At 36.6% G+C, this 19,992-nt stretch overlaps 1 protein-coding gene across 1 annotated transcript in view; it reads left to right on the top strand.

Annotated features, from left to right (window-relative positions):
• Positions 1-5,448: 5,448 nt before the first annotated feature.
• Positions 5,449-19,992, top strand: part of LOC104868224 (zinc finger protein 14) — a 28,368-nt gene continuing 13,824 nt past the window's right edge. The window contains exon 1 of the mRNA XM_033758698.1: positions 5,449-6,015. Within this exon, the coding sequence (XP_033614589.1) occupies positions 6,013-6,015 (3 nt within the window). The 5' untranslated portion in view covers positions 5,449-6,012. The remainder of the gene's footprint in view (positions 6,016-19,992) is intronic.

The raw sequence follows: 19,992 nt of genomic DNA, 5'->3' as shown, positions 1-19,992 counted from the left end.
ACAAGGGCTGCTCTGCATCCTGTCACACAAAGGCATGGAAAGGGACACACAGTGGCCTTACCCCCACGAGGAAGAGTTGTGTAGCAAAAGCAGGAGTGGAGCATGCGATTAGCTCAGGCCACACACGTGAAACAGAAGTGGAGGCATGGCACAGTAATATCACCGAGGGTCACACTGAGCTCAGGTTCAGAGATGCAGAAACAGTCAGCAAGAGCTACACGGCCGTGTGTAGACTGCATTCACTCGGGACGGCACCCTGGCAAGGAACTGAAGTGACATTCCATTTTCCAGTGTACTTCCTCTCCCAGTGGGTTTGCAAGTGACTCTTACAGAGTCCCTGCCATGGAACAGGTACATCAGCAGGTGCAGAGGTACACAGCTGGATGGAGTTGCCATGGAGAACAAAGAAACCAAGAGGACAAACTGCAACCACGCACAACAGTTCTGAACAAGCTCAGCTCTTGTGCCTGCTGGGATCCAACACAGAATGAAAATGCATGGTCAAAACTTAGGTGGATGCACAGCTCAAATGGCAACTTAACCACTTACCGGTCCAATTATTTAAATGTAGGATGATCCAAAATTGTATATTTTTGTGAAATTTTACAAGATGTCATAACAGGAAATATGAAAAATGACAATTTTATCAAATTTATTCAATGCAAGAATCAACTGGTTGAAATGACTCCTGCTTGAGCGACGCTAGAGACAGTATGTAAACAACAGTGCTGCCCACGGGATGCTTGGGGCAAACTGCTGCTGAGTGCTTAATAATTCTGTGGGACTGAACAACATACTGGGTATTTATTACAGGGTCTTTTTCCTCGTCTACTAAAAAATAATGGTCTTAACATTAACCATGGTGAGAAGGGTAAAACAAGAGCCTTATATTAAGGGCTTAAGCCAGAGTTCAGCGACTACTTGGGTTTTATTAACACTGACAACAAGAAAGGGCATGCGTTTACAGACACTGGAGACAGGAACTGATCGGGCTGTAACACACCTACCCAGAGTGCACATGTTCTAGGAAGCATATTTGTATTTAGTTGGTTTGTAAAATATTTCTCTGAGAGCCCGTCTTTTCTTGATTATTTATAATGTACTGCTTTACAAGTGTTTTAAATATCCATTATTGGTGTTCACTCCAAACATCACATTCCCTATTCTATGGAAAATGAAGGGACCTAGGGATGCTTCTGCACATTTGAAATCTAGCTTCTAAGAAATCTCTGAAGCAAAGGATCATAATTTTAAGATCAAAATGGGTAATTTCTCAGGAGTTTGTACTTGTGAGCAACCAACATAAAATACATTGTAAAACTCTATACAATTCAAGTAGTAAACAGCATCATGTCACTGAGAAATCCTAAGTAGTGGACTAAAGTTGTAAATTTCAACAGACTTCAGAAATGCCATGTGGAAATATTTATTTTAATGCAGTGAATAATATTCAGACACTACATATCAGATGTGTTTCAAATGTTTCTCAAATACAAACCATATGTTTTTCCAAGCAAATGGGCAACTCTTAAAAATCATTTTGTTAGGATATATGAAATCTTGTTTCAATTACAAAATAAAAATATTAGATTGCTGATAATAAGGAAAACTAGAAATTATGAGAAGGAACTGCTTTAGAAATCTCACATATTTTCTTTTCCAAGTGTAGGTGGAAGGAATCAAGCATCATTGTCACATGTAGGAGGAGCTTCACCTTTGCACCAGATTTCAATTTCACCCATTTGTTATTTATACAAAATCTATTGCTTCAATAGTAAATCATGAAACAAATTTGGAAATATGCAGTATTAGGTGACAAAGTTGGTAAAAGAATGCAAACGTTTGAAATAAAAAAATACTTTCACCTAAATATAAGAAATATATTTAGCAAAACATGTCATCATAAATATACAACCAGCAATTAATGAGAAGACTCAATATATTGGAAAAGATGGATAAAGTAGGGCATAATAATAACAACAAAGGTATAATAAAAATTCATAAAATTAAAATGAGAATTATAAAGGTAATGGATATTTTAAATTATGGGAAAGCATCTCACTAAGTTAATCCAGGCAGGCCATAATCATTTGATCTTACATTTACCTTCCTGACTAATGTGATTACAGATACATACCAGTGAATCTGGCCAAGCAATGTTGTATTAAGAAACTTGAAAATATAACAAAATTATGGTTTATGGAATTTTAGACAGTAGATAAACAAATTCTTTAAAATAAATAAAATTTCAAAACTGGTATTAGAAGCAAGATGCTGGAAAGTTAAAGAAGGCAGCAAGACACTGATGTGACAGTCTATTTCCCAGTATAAATTCATCTCCCACTGGGCTGAAGGTACCAGCCTGAAATCCTAGCACTCAGGAGGCTGAGGCAGGATGATCACCATCATTTCTAGGCCAGCCTGGACTACATAGTGATTTCAAGGCCAGCTTGAACTGCATTGCGAGACCCTGTCTCAAAAAAAACAATAAATAAATAAATAATTCAAAAATTCTGAAAACAAAAATAACTCTACCAGTGGGTTTACAAGTGATTCCTTGAAACTTTTAAGATATTGGTCAAAATGTGATATACATATGTGCAAATTTACCACAATGAATAAATTCATTATACATTCCAAAATTAGATTAATTATAATATTATAATAAAAATAAGATATTCAGGTAGATATAGTCTCACATGTATGTAATCCAAGAAAAGAAAAAGTAAATCTGTAGTGCATTTCATTGGTTAATGCAATCTTTACCTAAAATCAGGTAAGTGTTTACAAAAATAAGGAATTATAGGCACTCTATATCTAGGCACATAGATTTTCCATACAAGATAAAGTTTTGCCTAGTAAAATATAAGGATGTAACAGAACATACTAGTTAGCTGATATCACGAATGCCTACCCTGGGCAATATCCTGGGTTCCATCCGTAATATGTACAGGCACACGCACACACACAGGCATACACACACACACTCACACACACACACCACTATGTCATAATAAAATGGTGTTTATTTGGTAAAAGATGTTTCAGCACCAGAAAGCTATCATAAAATTCATTGCTAAAATCAACAAAAAAAAACCCTCAGCTAACCACATATGTGAATCTTGGCATAAATATATTTTCTAAACCTCAATTTCTATTGTTTCTGAAAGGTTATTAAAGAAGACAAAATTAAAATAAGCTTAATAACAAGGTAAAACACACGGACCATAAAACTAGCAGATGGGATGCAGAATGGAGACACAATACGTGTATTATATAAAATCAGAGAAAAGTATATCCACTGTTACTGTAAGGACCAAGTTTTCAGGTCGAGGTGGGCTCCCTCTGTGCCCTTTGCCCACCTCTGTGCCCCTTTCCCAGAACAGAGCTGCAAAAATTCCATTCTGTATGACAGTCTCCCTGTGTTCTGTTCCTCTTTTTAGGAACATAGTTTAAGACCAGACTAAACTATATTGTGAAATCCTGTCTCAAAAACTAAAACATAAATAAATAAAAAGAAAGAAAAAACTAAGACACCTAGTGATTGCATTAAATCTCTATAGCTTTTTTAAAAAATTATTTTAATATGGTCAGTCTGATCTGTCCTTCCCAGGTACATGGGATGTTTTTTAAATTTTCTGAAATCCTCTTTTTTTCAGACTCCTAAAAATTTTTAATTAATTTTATTAGAACATTTAAGGTATAGAATGTAGTAACATTCATCATTGGAAATTTGCACCTTAACATAATCCATCTTGATTCTTATTTTTTTCCCCATTTTCCTGCCCTACTTCCAACCCCTCCACCCCACCTACAAAGACTTTTTCCGTTTTTTCTTTTTCTCATGTTAATTCCATCCCCATATTTCTTTTCCCCTACCCCTCCCTTTTCCCCTACCACTTTGCACCTTTTCTTCCTATTTCAAATTGTCTATTATACCTTTTAGTCCTATTTACACTTTTAGTTTCTCATACCAGAGAAACTACTTGGTATTTACACATATGTGTCCTATTTCACTTAAAAGTATAAAAGTCTCTAGGTTCTCATTCTTTATGGCTGAGTAGTACTGTATTTTATTTAAAAACCACATTTTCTTTATCCAGTCTCCTGTTGATGGACAATTGGGCTGTTTCCAAGTTTTAGCTATCACAAATTGTTCTGCTATGGACATGGGTGCACATATATATCACTTTTAATTCTTTGGGGAAGATACCCAACTGGGGGATAGCGGGTCAAATGGGGCCTTCAACCTTAGTTCTTTGAGGTAGCTCCATACTAATTTCCACAGTGGCTGCACTATTCTACACTCCCACCACCAGTGGACCAGTGTTCCTCTTTCCCCACAGCCCCACCAGCATTTGTCACTGGATGATTTCATGATAGCTGCCATTCCTTCTGGGGGTGAGGTAGAATCTCAGTGTTGCTTTCATCTGCATCTCTCAAAGGATCAGTGATGTTCAACATTTTTTCATATGTTTATTTACTATTTCTACTACTTTTCTGCAAAATGTGTATTCATTTCAGATGCCCATTTTTGGATTGGGTCTTTAAATTTGGGAAGTCTGTTTCTTTTAAGTTCTTTATGTAGTCTAGATAGTAGACCTTTGTCCAAATAAGAGCTGGTGAAAATTTTTCCCACATTGTGGCTTGTCTCTTCACACTATTGGTTGCTTCTCTTGCTGTGCAGAAGCTTTTTAATAAGAGATCCCATTTGTTGATTGTGCTCGTTCACAGGCAACTGAGGTTTGTTCATAAACAGACTCCTAAAATTTTTATAGTAAAGATCTTTCACAAAAATCAACCTATCAGGCTGGGGATTTAGCTCAGTGGTTCGGTGGCCTGCCTTGCAAGTGCAAAGACGTGAGATCAATGCCCGGTACCAAAAAAAAAAAAAAAAAAAAAAAAAAAAAAAAAAAAAAAAAAAAAATTACAGGGCAAAACATGTACCAGAGAAGATGGGAGAGGAAGAAGATCTGATCCATGTTACACCTCCATGACTAAACCCACATCAGAAGTGTCCTTTCCTAATATCCTCCACACTTCTCATGTCAAACAAGATGTTAATCAACAGTATCACTCTAGGTAATATTTTCTTTCTAGGAATATAAATGAGAGGAAACAGAACACGGGAACCTTGGAATCTGAAATCCTTACGTTTCCCTTCCTCAACATCAGGAAGTGCACTCAGGTAATAACTGTATTCTTAGTCGGCACATATTTATTTTCTTGGTTTAAAATGAGTAAGTAGAGATACAATGTGAGAAAATTTCCACTATGGAGCCAACTACTACAGCGCGTATTTTTCACCACTGACGAGGTCAGACTGTTCCTTAGTTCCACTGCGGCCGGTCCTTGTCTAGATTCATGGCGTTCTCTCACAGTGACTTGACTCTATCTGGAGCTAAGAGAGCTCGCCGTGTGTGACCTCACACAGGAAGAGACCACTAAACCAGTAAAAGTCAGGAGTGCTGGGAGTGGTGGTGCACGCTTGTAAACCCAGGAGTAAGAGAAGACAGAATAACAGCAGCGCAAGGCCACTGTGAACTCTATACCGTGAGCTTAGGAACAGGCGAAAAAACACGCGAGACCCTCGTAAAGACAGGGACAGCTCTCCGGATCCAGGAGTCAACTTTGCTTAAAAGCAGCTCAGGGAGGTCAGCATGCCGGGAGACAGAGCGCTCTAAAAGCCTCTGGGTCACAAACTGCCCCGAGCTCCACTCACACCCGCAGGGCCCGGTTTGCGGCGTCCGCCTCAGCTGTCGCCGCCCAGACCGAGGGCCAGGAAGCGGGAGCAAATCAGAGTGGAAGGCGCAGGCGCGTGCACTGTCCAATCAGGTGGGCCGAGGTCCAATCAGGTGGGCCGAGGGAGGAGGGCTCTGCTTCTCGGCAGCTGAGCCCAGGTGCGGAGTACTTTGCGGAGAGCCAGTTTCCCTGGCTACACCTCCTGGATTTAGGATTGCTGCTGGCTGCAGCCTTCGTGGAAAGGACCCTGGAAGACCCTCAAGCCACGCAATGGTAAGAGTGTGGAATCGCTGCCCTGAGATGGGCAGGAATGGGACGGGATGTGGGCGAGGTCAACCCGGAAGTGGTTGGATCCGGCAATGGCGGCCCAGAGCCTCCCTGCAGCCCCCGAGTCTGCGTCCCTCCTGGTCTCTAGCCCCGTGTACCTTCTGCACCTCCTGCCTTGGCTGAGGCTGGCCCATTTTGGGTACCCGGCACCACGCCTCCCTACAGCCTCCCCGCCAGCCAGGAGCGCAGTCTCAGGCAGCCCCCGCTCACAGCCGCGTCTCCTCCGGCTGTGTGCGGACTGTGGGAGTTGTGGGGAGACCCTGATTCCGGTGACGGATAGAGCTGGAGAGCTGAGATGTGTTGGTTCCCTCGTCTCAGTCCTTCCTTCCACACAGTTGGTGGACCTCAATTTTATGTATGACTATGGTACAGGGCCTTAAACCCAGAATTTAGCTCCTCGGGTCCATGCCCCGTCATGAGGGGAGTGAATTACGAAATGTCCAATATGGCCCCATATTTCCCGCATTCATGATGAATAGTTGATGATAAATGCCATGAGAACCTAAAGACAGAATCAACATCCACCGGGGATCGAACTCAGGACCTTGCGCTTGAGAGGCAGGAGGCGGCACCAGTGAGCTAAATCCCAGCGCATGGTTTAGCATCATTTTTGATGTGACTCAGTATTGCAGCACTTGTCATGCGCGCAGTAAACTCCCGTTACATACACAGAAGTGCAAAAAAAATTATCATCTTAATGGTTTAGATAGCATCTCTTCTAACAGATAGACCTTATAAGTGAGGACTTACCGTAGCGGTCTAAATGCTAAGAAAAATGGAAGTGATGTTATGTTAATGTGTTAACTGGGGCTGGAGAAAGTGTTCCTGCTAAGGACTACTTCCAGAAGGGACTGCCCATAAAATGCACTGTGGGAAACTCATTGAACTCGGGCAGCCACATGGAGGTGTGATTTGGCAGGAATGGGATGGGAGAGGGTGTCCTCTCATATAATTGCCATAGCCATTGGATTGTTTGTAAGCAGTGTTTTAAAAGTTGAAATCTTCATTGAGGTGGGCTTTATATTGAAGGATTACTACACGAGGCATAAAGCACTAAAAGTGAGGTCTGTAGGCATAAGAATGCTTAGGGATAAAGGTTTTATCTGTTGGGAGGAGAAAGATGGCGGAAGAGGAGGGGATCTAAGGGTTTCAAAAACACCCTGTGTCAGAGAAGGCATTTCCCTGAGGTCAGATTGTACTTTGTGTGACTATAGGAATTGTGCCCTGGCTCAATCTGAGAGTAGGTCGAAGATCAAGGGCCTTAAGGATGGAGAAGAACTTAGTAAAAGTGAGATAAATGTCTTCTGTTACCGCTAATCAGTTAACCTAATCATTTTTGAGGAAAAAATTGAAATTAAAAATGTGGCCTGGTAGGCCCAAAAGTTGTTGGATATTATCATCTAAGTGTGAAGATAAGGGATTTCTCCAGGATACAAAAGATTGCAAGGTGTGGTTGAAGTTTTCATTGCATAAATGATTAAACCTGGGGCTTTTGCTCTAAATCACACTCCGTACCCTATTTAATATTTTGTTTTTAAATTTGAGACCAGCTCTCACTAAGTTGTCCAGGCTGCAGTGAACTTCTGATCTTTTTTTAGCTTCGATAGGCATGTGACACCATGAATAGCTAAGATGCAGGGTCTTTAATTACCACCATTAATGAGGATTACGGTGCTTGATTAAATGAAAATCAGTGAGGCAGGGTTGCACCCCACTTTCATCCTAGCATGTGGGACACCGAAGCAGAGTATGACAATCCTAGGGTTGTATCTCCAGTGTAATGTAACTTGTGCAATATACACAAAGCCCTGAATTCAATCTGCAGTTCCAAAGAATAAAACAAACAGTGGGGAATTTACTTACTGTTTGCACAGTAGTGATGTATGTTAAAATATTTGCTGAAGGTATTGGGCAGCTGCAGTGAGTTACTTCTCTGTTAGTGACAGGACGCCAAGTGACAACAGATAAAGTGGTCCTTTGCCGAATAGGGAACTTACTGGTAGTTTCCTATGTTGAGCACTGTATTACTCAGGATCTCCCAAGGAACTAAGCTGAGACACAATATGAGTAGTATTTGGATAATGGAGAATTACTCTGGATTTTGTTTTGGGTTTTGGATTGGTTTGGTTTCATTTGCCTGCTTGGTTGGTTATTTATCTATATATTTAGTACTGTAGAGAGGTGCACCACTCCATTCTTACTGTCTAGTTTGTTTTACCAGGACAAAACAGTAGGATAGGAGTTGTCAATAAACCCAGGGCTGAACAAATTAACTACAACACGCCAAGCATGTACAATGCTAAGGAGAAAACACTTCCCTTCTTAGTTTATGCTGATTCTGGGAACCATTCTTTCTGCCTTAATCTTGGAGAAAATATTTGACTTTATTATTTTGCTCCATCTTGTTTTCTCACTGCCTCTTCCTTGCCCTTAATAGACTGAAGTCATGCCTGTCTAGTACTGTCAGATCCAAGTCTTGGAATCATTTTTCCTTTGTAGTGATTTACATTTCTCTGGACATAGAGATGACTACAAGCATTTATTGTGTGTTTCATATGTGGTTGGATCCTACAGTCCCTGAAATTCCTTTGAGTTCTCAGGAATTCTTCAAATTCTGTGAACATCTCTCTCTTGTTGGTGTCTTGGAGAAGGCCACACAGATGATCTATGGAGAGGATCACACCTGAGATAAAGCAGAGAGCTTCAGTTTAAGGGAAGTCTTAGTCTGGCTTTATACCCCCAGTGTGTGCCATCATGGTACACCATGCATGGGATCCTTTTCTGGTGTTTACTTTAGTGGCATCTGAAAGGCAGCCTAAAGCAGAGGACCAGAAGAGAGTGCTGAAGTTTAGACTGGGAGTTATTTGGGAAGAATCATTCAGCTCCATTTTAAGGTGCAAAGGTAGAGCTGGCAGGTCTTGGGTACTTCTCAGGGTACCGTGTCATTTAGGAGCTTATGTGTCCATTGAATCTGCTAAGTCAGAATTTCAGCCACTGGTGATTTCATACTTCTGAAAATATGGATTAAACATAATACCTTATTTGCCTTTTGCACAGTTATGAGAAAATGTGCTTTTTGAGTTCAGTCAGTGATACATGGGCCACAGGAAGCAGTTTTTCTTTTTTATTAAAGAAGGAAGGGTTTATTTGGCTCACCGTTTGTAGAAGTTTCAGTTCATAGTTGTCTGACTCAAAGGCAGGGTGGCATGGCAGGAGGGCGTCACACAACAGAAACAGCGGAAACGGTTTTTCTTACTGTTCTAGAACAGGTTTGGGAAAATGCTGTAGATGCTTGGGAACATGCTTGCTGGTGCACAGAGTGCCGATCCATTTAAAATCTAGCACATATTATCCACACTACCTCCGCGGTTGGCAGTAATTTCTGTTCCTCATAATCACCAACACCGCAGTGTTTCTACCTTGATGAACTTTGTGAAGATGAATTGAGATTCATTTCTATATTTATGTCTTTTTTAACAGCTTTCTTTTAGGCCTTCATTTCTTTCCCATGTAAGCCCTTCTATAAATTTTCTGCTTGTATTATATTTTGATATTTGTGATGAGGATACTGTTCAATTAAATATTTTCTTCTGTGTATTTCTTTGTCATATCTAGAAAATGGAAATACCTTGTGCAATTTTTCATCTGAAAGTTAATTTCATCGATTATTTTCTTTGCTGAACAAAAATCCTGTTACTCTTTTTGTTTCTTTACAAAGTTATGTTAAAATTTGTGATTTTACATATTTATATCAGAAGTTTTCCCCACTCTTTCATTAGAAAGTTATTCTCTTCTATATTTTACATTTTAATATTTAATATTTTTGTCATATATCTCAATCAGATGCATCTTTGAATGTTTGTGATGCAAAATCAGGTTTACTTGACACATAAAATGTACAACTTATCACCATAAGTAGATGATTAATTACCTCTTCCTCTTTATTTGTACTGCCAGCCTTAGAAAATCTCAGTTTAAAAGAAAGCAGTATTTCTTGATATTTCTTATAAATTTACTGTGTCTGTGTGTTGTCTGATGTGCAGACTTCAATAATTGTAACTTTATAGTATGTCCTAAAGTATGGAAATGGATAGTTCTCCTGTTTATTTGAAATTTGAAAAATAATGTCTCATCCTTTGCTTTTTAAAAGGGATTCTACAATAATTTTGTGACATTTATAGTTGATTCACTGGTATTATAAATACAGTAGAATTATGGATATATTTTGAAGTATTTATGGCAGCTCACATCATCAAGTTGAAGTCTGTACCTTATTCCCTACATAGGCAGATCAGGTACCCAAGTTGTTTTCTTTTGGTTTTTTGAGACAGAGTCTCACTCACAGTTACATTGGACCTTGAACTATCTCTTTAGCCCAGGCTGGCCTTGAACGTGTGGTGATCTCACTGCCTCAGCCTTCCATGTGCTGAAATGCCTGGCTATCAAATTTTATTTATGAGAAATATTTTTTAATAGGTTACTGATTTTTAAAGAAGATATTGGTAATATTTTATAAAGATGATACATAAGTGCTTGGCAGGGTATGAATATTTCTAGGTGCTTATAGAATCTTTTTTTGCAGTGATATGTGAGGAAGATTTTCCTCTATAAAGCAAAATTACTGGCATAGATTGAGAGAAGAAGTTGAGTGGAATATCCATGATCTGTTTTCAAGACTGACACTAGAAGTATTTGCAAAAAGTGATACAACTTCAAACTTCAAATTAAATATATTTTTAAAATCAAATGGTTACTTCCCTGAAAGTTCATCATATTCATGTCATGTTGCACTTTTGATTCTATTTATAACAGAATATTTTTTGTTTTAACTTCTAGTAAATTAAAAAGTTCTTTTTCTGTTTTTTTGTTTTGTTTTGTTTTTTGTTTTGTTTTGTTTTTTTTGAGGCAGGGTCTCACTATGTAGTTGAGGCTGACCTGGAACTCACTATGTAGCCCCAGGCTGGTCTCTAACTCTTGGTGATCCTCCTGCCTCAGCCTCCTGAGTGTTGGGATTACAGGCATATGCCACCGTTCCTGGCTGCAAAAAGTGATTCTTAAACAGATCTAAGCAAAAGGCCTTTTGGTTTCTCTTTAGTTATTGACTGTATAATGACCTTGAGAAAATAATTTGAGAGCTGTTTCTTTATAGTATGTGTTTTGATTGGGAGTCACTTAGCTTTATTGTACTGGCATAGTTTTAGTGAGTGGTAAAACTATGAGGAACACTATCATATTTTCCAATTGAAGTTTTCTGGCAGGATAGGTGTTCTTGTCATTGTTCTAAAATGTAATATTTTGTTAATTTTTATCATTTGTGGATAGTGATTTCAACTCTCACTTCAGTGCTTATGTCATTTGTTTGTCTTTCTGGCCTTGTATCACCACACATGAATTTTGGTTTCACGTGACAGAACTTTGGAGACTCTGAATATCCTTGACTTATTTCTGATCCTAAAAAATTCATCTAGAATGTCTCCATTCAGTGTTCCATATGTTAGTTTTATGGTATGCATGTTGTATGTAGTTGTTCCTTTTTGAGTTTTTTAAGATTAGAGGCTCTTAAGAAATAATTAATAGAAATTAAGATTTAGAAAATAGATTTATACCAAGATTCAAATAATTGCCTGTTATTCTTTGTTGATGTAGGTTTCTCATGCTTAACCATCCTTATCTATGATAAAATAAAAGAACTTCACTTACCATAAAGTGTATGGATGCATTATTACTCTAGATTGGTCTAAGGACATCACACAGGCTAGGAAGCCCTGCTACTACTTAGCTAAGAGCCAGGATTAGAAACTATTTTCTAATGAATCCTTGTATTTTACTAGATAATGTTTTATACTGGATTTGAAAATTATAAGCGTATGTACAATGGGCCTATAATTACTTTTTCTGGTAGATATATTGCCTGGTTTTAGGTGAAGATAGATTAACTTGATGAAATTAGCTGCAAATATTTCTTACCCTTTTTAAAAAAAAATCAGAGATGTCAGACCATACCCAAGTGAGCATATCATGTTAAGGATAATAGTTGCATTACTATATGTTTTGTTATATATATATCTTTTTTAATATTTTGAAGTTTCATTGAAACAGTTGTAATCCCTTTGGGAGATGAATTTACAAAGGGAAGTTTTTTGATGGCCATTTCAGTGCTTTGACACCTTGTTGAATTCTCCAGCATTGTTCTGCATATACCATGTTTGAAAATTAATATTTTTCTAAAAACAGGTCAACTACCCAAATTTCAGTAATGACAATTTAATTATTAATATTTTGAAGTTTCATTGAAACAGTTGTAATCCCTTTGGGAGATGAATTTACAAAGGGAAGTTTTTTGATGGCCATTTCAGTGCTTTGACACCTTGTTGAATTCTCCAGCATTGTTCTGCATATACCATGTTTGAAAATTAATATTTTTCTAAAAACAGGTCAACTACCCAAATTTCAGTAATGACAATTTAATTATTCTTTTTATTTTTCTTATAATGTGCTTGATTGCTAGGTGCAGTATTGTGCACATGAAATCCCAGCATTCCAGCTGCTGTGTATGACAGGATCAAAATCTGATGTCTAGCATGGGTCACTTCATGACTGTTTCTTTCTTTATAAATATTTCTCATTTTCTTTCTTTATAAATATTTCTCATTTTCATTGTGCCTTTTGCTGTTACATCTGTCTTGTTCATCTTTTCCAATGTATTGATTCCTGCTTTACTAATGAATGGTTGTGTTTTACTCCTGAAGTGTTTTGATAAATGTATTTCTCAAAACCTGCATATTAAACTGAAAGATACTTATTTGAACTTTGACAATATACTTAAATTATTATCTAATTATAAAATATTTCTAGATCCATTACTTTAGAAAGAAGAGATTGCTTAAGAAGGAATTTTGCATCAAAAACACATGAGTCTACAGGGAATGTAGTTCAGTTGTACAACATAGGGTTAATATATCCATTGTCCTTGATTCCTTTCACCTACATTGCACTGAGAAAAGAAAGCACTTGGGATTTGTAAAGCTATTAATTTTCCACAATTTTAAATTGTTGTTTAGTACATTCAAGATAATTTTACACTTTGTAAATAGGGAAAATTTCATATGTTCTGATAGAATTTTTATAAACTTTGTCTACTTGATTGGAAAAATTAATTTAAAAAATATTCTATATATGTGTAATACATAGTTTATGAATATTATTGTCATTTAGAATGAATCTCCTGTACTTTATGTTTCTGCAGTCTCTAAAGATTGGAAACTATGGTAATCTAGTTATTGATATGAGATTTTCAAATAATATAGGATAAATGATATAACTCTCAACTTGTTAGATGTCAGATACGCCAAGTTTGTGTTCCCCCAAATTGAAGAATGAATTCTAAGGAACAGTGGAGGTTAAGAGTAGGAAATATTCATTGAGAGAGAGAGGAGAGAGAGGAAGGAGGAGACCCAAGTGGGTTGCCATGGGCCCCATTTTACGGAGCAAAGTTTAGAAAGCAAAATCATGAGGTAGGTACAAAATCATGAGGTGTGTACAGTGTGGGGCAAAACTGTGATCAACCAATAAGATTACAAGTATAGCTGCTTAGGTAATACTGATCCATTGGGGAAGCAAGTCACACAGCAAGTGTACATGGAAAGAACAAGGGCCTTCTTTTGACACTTTCTGGGTGACTGATGTCTATTAGATTTTATTGGTCTGGGTGATACCAATAGTATCAATAGCAGGAGTATATTGCTTATTCCTTGGGAAGGCATGGAGGCTGGATCATTCCATCTTTATCTTGAGGCCTGGCCTTCAGTGAGTTTACCTCCAGCTACAGTTGTATTCTCGTCTTCTGCACTGACTCCCTCAAGGGTCTAATCCTGTCTGACTACCTATAATGTTCCTACCTAACTTAGCTGTCTATAATATTACTGATTTATATATTTCTACTTCTGTCTCAGTGAAGTTGTGCTATTTACTACTTGAATTACAGAAATCTTTTTAATAATTTGTTATTTTATGCTGGTTGCCTAACAATACAAAGTCCTACAGCATTGCCAATTTTAACCTTGAAATTATGATCTCTTTCCTTTAGATTCTTGAGGATGTGTGTAGCACCATCCCTCACTTCATTCATTTCTTAGAGAATAGGAAATATCTGGAGTGAACACCAATAATACAAATTGCAAATAAATATAGACCAATATATCTTTTAATAATTGAGAGAAACATTATCAAAAATTTTTTTCTTTTCTTTTCTTTTTTTTTTGGTACTGGAGACCTTGGGCTTGCGAGGCAGGTGGTGGAACCACTGAGCTAAATCCCCAACCCAAGAAATATTTTGTATAACAACCCAGTTCAGATATATTTTATTTAGAAGAATATGCACAGTATGAGAGGCTTAATCATCCATGTCTAACTACAATGGCACCAGATGCATGCACTTTCTTGCAGTGAATGTGGGAATTAGTAGACATGGTTTGAAAACAGTATAAATCCACTTCAATGGTAGTTGTAGTGAGCTTTTTGTTGCTAAGAAAAAAATATCTGACATGTAGTGGACCCCCAAAATGTATGGGGGTTATGTTCCAAGAGCACTTACGAATTGTGAAAAACTGCACATTTCAGATATGGTTAGAAAAATACTTTTAAGTGCTTATTTTTATAATTTAAACCATAAATATGCTATATGTCCCATAATAGTTTAAATTAATTTAATAAAACAATGTATGCAGTATTGTAATAATTTAATTCCGTAAAAATACTGTACATACAACAACCTGTTATGACGTGGGAATGCCGGTGCATCTGCGGGAGATGAGTTACAAACACAGCAGCCAATCAGCAGCAAGGAGAACCGAATAATGCTCTTGAATTAGCTACTTACAAACCTTCCTCCAAAAACACAATTGCAGGAGATAGTTGCAGTTTCCACAAAACTAGAGTTTTCCCCCAAACAATTATTAGTTGAGCTCTAAGGAAAAATCTGTTTATGACGAGCCCATGAACTTTTAACCCTGACTTCATCAGGGTATACTGTAGTTTTAAATGATTACTTTTGATCAGTTTTAGAAGATTTCGTGTTTTATCAACCTGTTTCATTGCTTATAATCTTATAGAAAGGCAGAAACATTATTACAGGAAGGCATGGTGGAGAAACCCTTGTTACCCTTAAATTATCTAGGAAAGAGAGGATATGGAAAATTGGAAGTTACCATTAGCAAGCATATTCCCAGGGAACTTCTTTCTACAAAAACACTAATTAAAAAAAAAAACACACCAATAAATTAATCTATAGAAGAGGTCACAATCTGCATCTTAAAATTAACCTAAAATAATCACTTTGCAACAAAGCAACCTCAAAATAAAAACATTACTTTGCAACAAAGCCTATAAAACATGGCATTTAATTGAGTTCTTTATATATTCTAGGTGTTAGTCTATTGCCTGAGGAACAGCTGATAAATTTTTCCCATTCTATGGGTCGTCTCTTCACTCTGGTTTCTTTTCCTGGGCAAAAGATGTGATCCTACTTATTGCTTTTTTGTAATATTTTCTGTATAGTTGGGGATTTGTTTATAGTTCTTTGCCTATACCTATGTCTTCAAAAATTTTACCTGTTCCATCTTTTAGCACATTGTTTCTATTTTGGTATTTAGATCTTTGGTCCATTTCAGTTTTAATTTAGTGTATACTGAGAGATATGGGGCTATGTTTAATCTTTGGCACATGGAAAGCCAATTTCCCCAGCACCATTTATTGAAGAGGCTGTCTTCCAGTAAAGGTGTTTCACCCTTTTGTCAAAGACAAGGTAGATGAGTGTGGTTAGAGATGTTCTTGCATCTTCTATTCCATTGATCTGTGGGTCTGCCCCCCTCCGAGTACCATGTTGTTTTTATCATGGTAACTTTGTAGTATACCTTCAAATCGGGGATTGTGATCCACCCCCTGCCATACCTTTGTTGCCCAGAATGCTTTTGTTATTCTAGGTCTTCTCTGTTATCCTATGAATTTTAGGATTTTTTTTTCCTGTACGTCTGTGAGGTATGCTATTGATATTTTGCTTGAGATTGCATTAAATCTGTATAATACTTTCAAAACTGGTCATTTTCACTATTTTAGTTCTGTTTGTCCAAGAATAAAGGACATCTTACCATTTTCTGATACCCTCTTTGATCTCATTTTTCAGAGTACTGTAGTTTTCAATGTAAGATCTTTAACTTCCTTCATTAGATTGATTCCTAAATATTTGATTTTTCTTGATGCTATTTTAAAAGGTGATGTTTCACTAATTTCTCTCTCAGTGAGTTTGTTATTTGTATAGAAGAATGTTATTGATTTTTGAGTGTTGACTTTGTAATCCAATCTGCTATGCTACTGAATTTAGTTATTAAATCTAGGAGTCTTTTGATGTTTTGAGGGGCTTCTTTGTAGAGTATCATGTCATCAGCACATAATGATAATTTAACTCCTTCCTTTCCCATCCGTATTCCTTTTACTTCTTTCTCTTGTATAACTGCTCTAATGTTTCCAGAGCTATGTTGGACAAGTGTGTTGATGGTAGGCATCCTTGTCTTATTTCTGATTTTAGAGTGAAAGTTTAAAGTTTTTGACCATTTAGTATACTTGATGTTGGTTTGTTGTAGATGGTTTTTATCAGATTGAGATAAAGTCCTTCTATTCCCATTTTCTGTGTGGTTTTTTTTTTTTAATCATGAATAGATGTTGAATTTTGTGAGGTGCTTTTTCTGGATCTATTGAGATGATCATGTGGGTTTTGTCCTTGATTCTGTTAATGTGGTGTATTATATGTATTGATTTCATAAGTTGAAGCATTCCTGCATCCCTGGGATGAATCCTACTTGGTTGTGGTGTATAATCTTAATAATTTGCTTCATTGTTTGCCTGTATGTTATTGACTACTTTTGCATCTCTCTTTGTTAGGGAGATTGGTCTGTATTTCTCTTTTTTGGTTGGATCTTTCTCTGATTTTGGTATCAGTGTAATGCTTGCTTTAAGGAATGACTTTGGGAGTATTACTTTCCTTTTGATTTCATTAAAGAGTTTGAAGAAAGTGGCAGTAGATAGTCTCTAACGTTTCTGAATAATTCAGCAGTGACTCCATCAGGACCCAGCCTTTTCCTTTTTGGTGGTTTTTTAAAATTTAATTCACTGATATGGGGTCATTGAAAATTTTTATATCTTCTGAATCAGCTTGGTAATTAATATGTATTTAGGCATCTATCCATTTCTTCTGAATTTTTCATCTTCTTGAGTACAGGTTTTCCAAGTAGGTGATGATGATCTTTCAAATTTTTACAAGATCTGTTGTGATTTCCCCTTTTCATTCCTAATTGTATGAATTGGAGTTTTTTCTTTTCTTGTTTTGCTAAAGCTGGCTAAGTGTCTATTTTATTTAATCTTTTTTAATTTAATCTTTTAAAGAACCAACTTTTCAGTTCATTGATTTCTTTGTATTGCTTTCTTAGTCTCATTTGCATTAATTTCTGCTCTGATCTTTGCTTTGGGTTTAATTTGTTCTTTTGCTGTAAGTTTGAGATTAAACATTAGGTTATTCATTTAAGATCACTCTTTCTGATGTAAGAATTCACCACTATAAACTTCCCTCATAAGACTGCTTTAGTTACATCCCATAAATCTTGGTGTGTTGTATTGGCATTATCATTCATTTATAGGAAATATCTAATTCGTTCTTTGATTTCATCTGTGATCCACTGGTTGTTCAGGAATATTATTTAATTTTCATGTGATATATTTTTTGTCATTTCTTTTGCCATTTGTTTCCAATTTCTGTGCACTATTATATGCATGACATAGTTTCAATTCCTTTGCACTTACTGAAGCATATTTTATGAACCAATATGTGGTCTATTTTGGAGAATGTTCATGTGCACATGAGAAAAATGTGTATTCTTTTGTTAGGTAGAGCACTTTGTAGATGACCCACTATGTCCATTTGTTCAGAAGTTTGGTTCAGTTTAAATATTTCTTTGTTGATTTTTGTCTAGTTGATCTGTCGATTTGTGACAGTGGGATTTTGAGATTCCTAGTTATAATTGTGTTGGTGCTTGTCTGATTTCTCGTATCCATTAATGTTTGTTTTATATACACTGGTAACTTGCTTCACAAACTTGATTCTTTCTGAGATTCTGGTCACAAATAAAGTTGGATAAAAACCAAATCATATTAAATGGTCAGGTCCAATGTTGACCTATTGGGGAAATTTAATTCAGTTCTTGTTCAGTTCAATTTGCATCCAAAATCCTGGACAGAATTGAGTTTGTGAGCTAAGGTACTACTGTAGTTGGGTACACCAAGATTTGGTGCTTTTATATTTATGCTTGTCCTTCTTTTGGATTGTTCTCTTAACAAGTATCTGGTGACCTTTATCTCTTCTGATCAGTCTTGGCTTGAAATCCACTTTGTCTGCAAGTAGAATAGCTAATCCTGTTTTTTTCTGGGTTCCTGTTGCATGGAGTATTGTCCATCCTTTAATTTTCAGTCTATGAATTTCCTTTTGGTTTAAGTGTTTTTCTTATACCACATATTGTTGGATCTTGTTTCTTGATGCATTCTGCCAATATGTTTGTTTTGATTGGTGAATTGAGGTCATTCAGTTTGATGGATATAACTCATAAGTATTGACTTAACCTTGTCATTGTACTGTTGTTCTTTCCCTTCTGTTTAATTACTTGCCTTGCCTGGTAAATTAATTCTGTTGGGATTATTGAAATTATTCTCATTGTTTCTTTCTAGAATAACCTTCAGAAGTTTTTGGAATGCTGGTTTGATGCTCATGAATTTCTTCAGGTGTTTACCACAGAAGTATCTTACTTCTATAATTTTGAAAAACAGTTTTGCAGGGTACAACAATCTGGATTGGAGGTTTTTTTTAGGGCTTGAAATACTTCACTCCAAGCTCTCCTTGATTGAAGTGTTTGTGTTGAGAAGTCTGCTGTGATTCCAATGGGTTTTCCTTTTTAGGTGATTTGTTTCTTTTCTCCAACAGCTTTTATATATTCTATTGTTGTGTTTAATTTCTGAAATCTTGACTGTTATCTTTGGTGTGGGTTTTTTTTTTGTTGTTGTTGTTTTTGTTTTCCTGATCATGGCTAATTGGGATTCCTTATGCCTCACTTATGTCAAATACTTTATATGTTTGGGAAGTTTTCTGTTACATCTGTTAACAGGTTTTTTATGACCTTTGTGTTATCTTTTGATTTTCCTATTGATTCCAGTTAATCTTTTCTTCTTTGTATCATCTAGCAGCTATTGGATGGATTTTTCATGGTCCCTTGCTATTTCTAAGAAGTATTTCATTTAATGATTGCCAACAACAGCCCTATCTTCTAGATTTGATGTTCTGTCTTCACTTTGGTTGATACTGCTGCATATACTTTCAATAGAAGTTTTAATCTCCTAGATACCTGTTTGCTCCTATTTTATGGCATCCAATTCTTTCCTATGTTGGGCAGTCATGGTTTCCTGAAGCTCTTGTATTATTTTTTAATCTCTATATTCTCAAGATTCACTAACCATTTCCTTCAGTATGGTCATCATCTCTTTAGTTACCTGTGCAACTATTTATGTTTTGTTTTTGTCTGGGACTGATTCATCTACTTTGGTACTTCTGCTACCATTTTGTAAATTTCAGCCGGAAGGCTGAATTGGGTTTTTTGGATTGCATTTTGCCTCCCATATTTTCTCCTTTTCTCTCTTTTTTATTTATTTTTCAGATTGGGTCTTGTAAGTTGCTTATAGTAGATAGTTTTATTATTACTATCATAATTTGTTTAGATAATGACTACTTTTCAGAGTTTCTTCTAGGGGTATCTGGCTTTTGGACTTTTGAGTCTATCCCGGGATCATACCACTTCTGTTTATTAGGTATGAAAGATTGTGACCAGTTTG

Source organism: Fukomys damarensis, unplaced genomic scaffold, assembly GCF_012274545.1.
Source record: "Fukomys damarensis isolate Sample0158 unplaced genomic scaffold, DMR_v1.0_HiC HiC_scaffold_4, whole genome shotgun sequence".
Lineage (NCBI taxonomy): Eukaryota > Metazoa > Chordata > Mammalia > Rodentia > Bathyergidae > Fukomys > Fukomys damarensis.
Note: the sequence above shows the minus strand (reverse complement) of the source record. Positions and strands in the feature narration are given on the sequence as shown.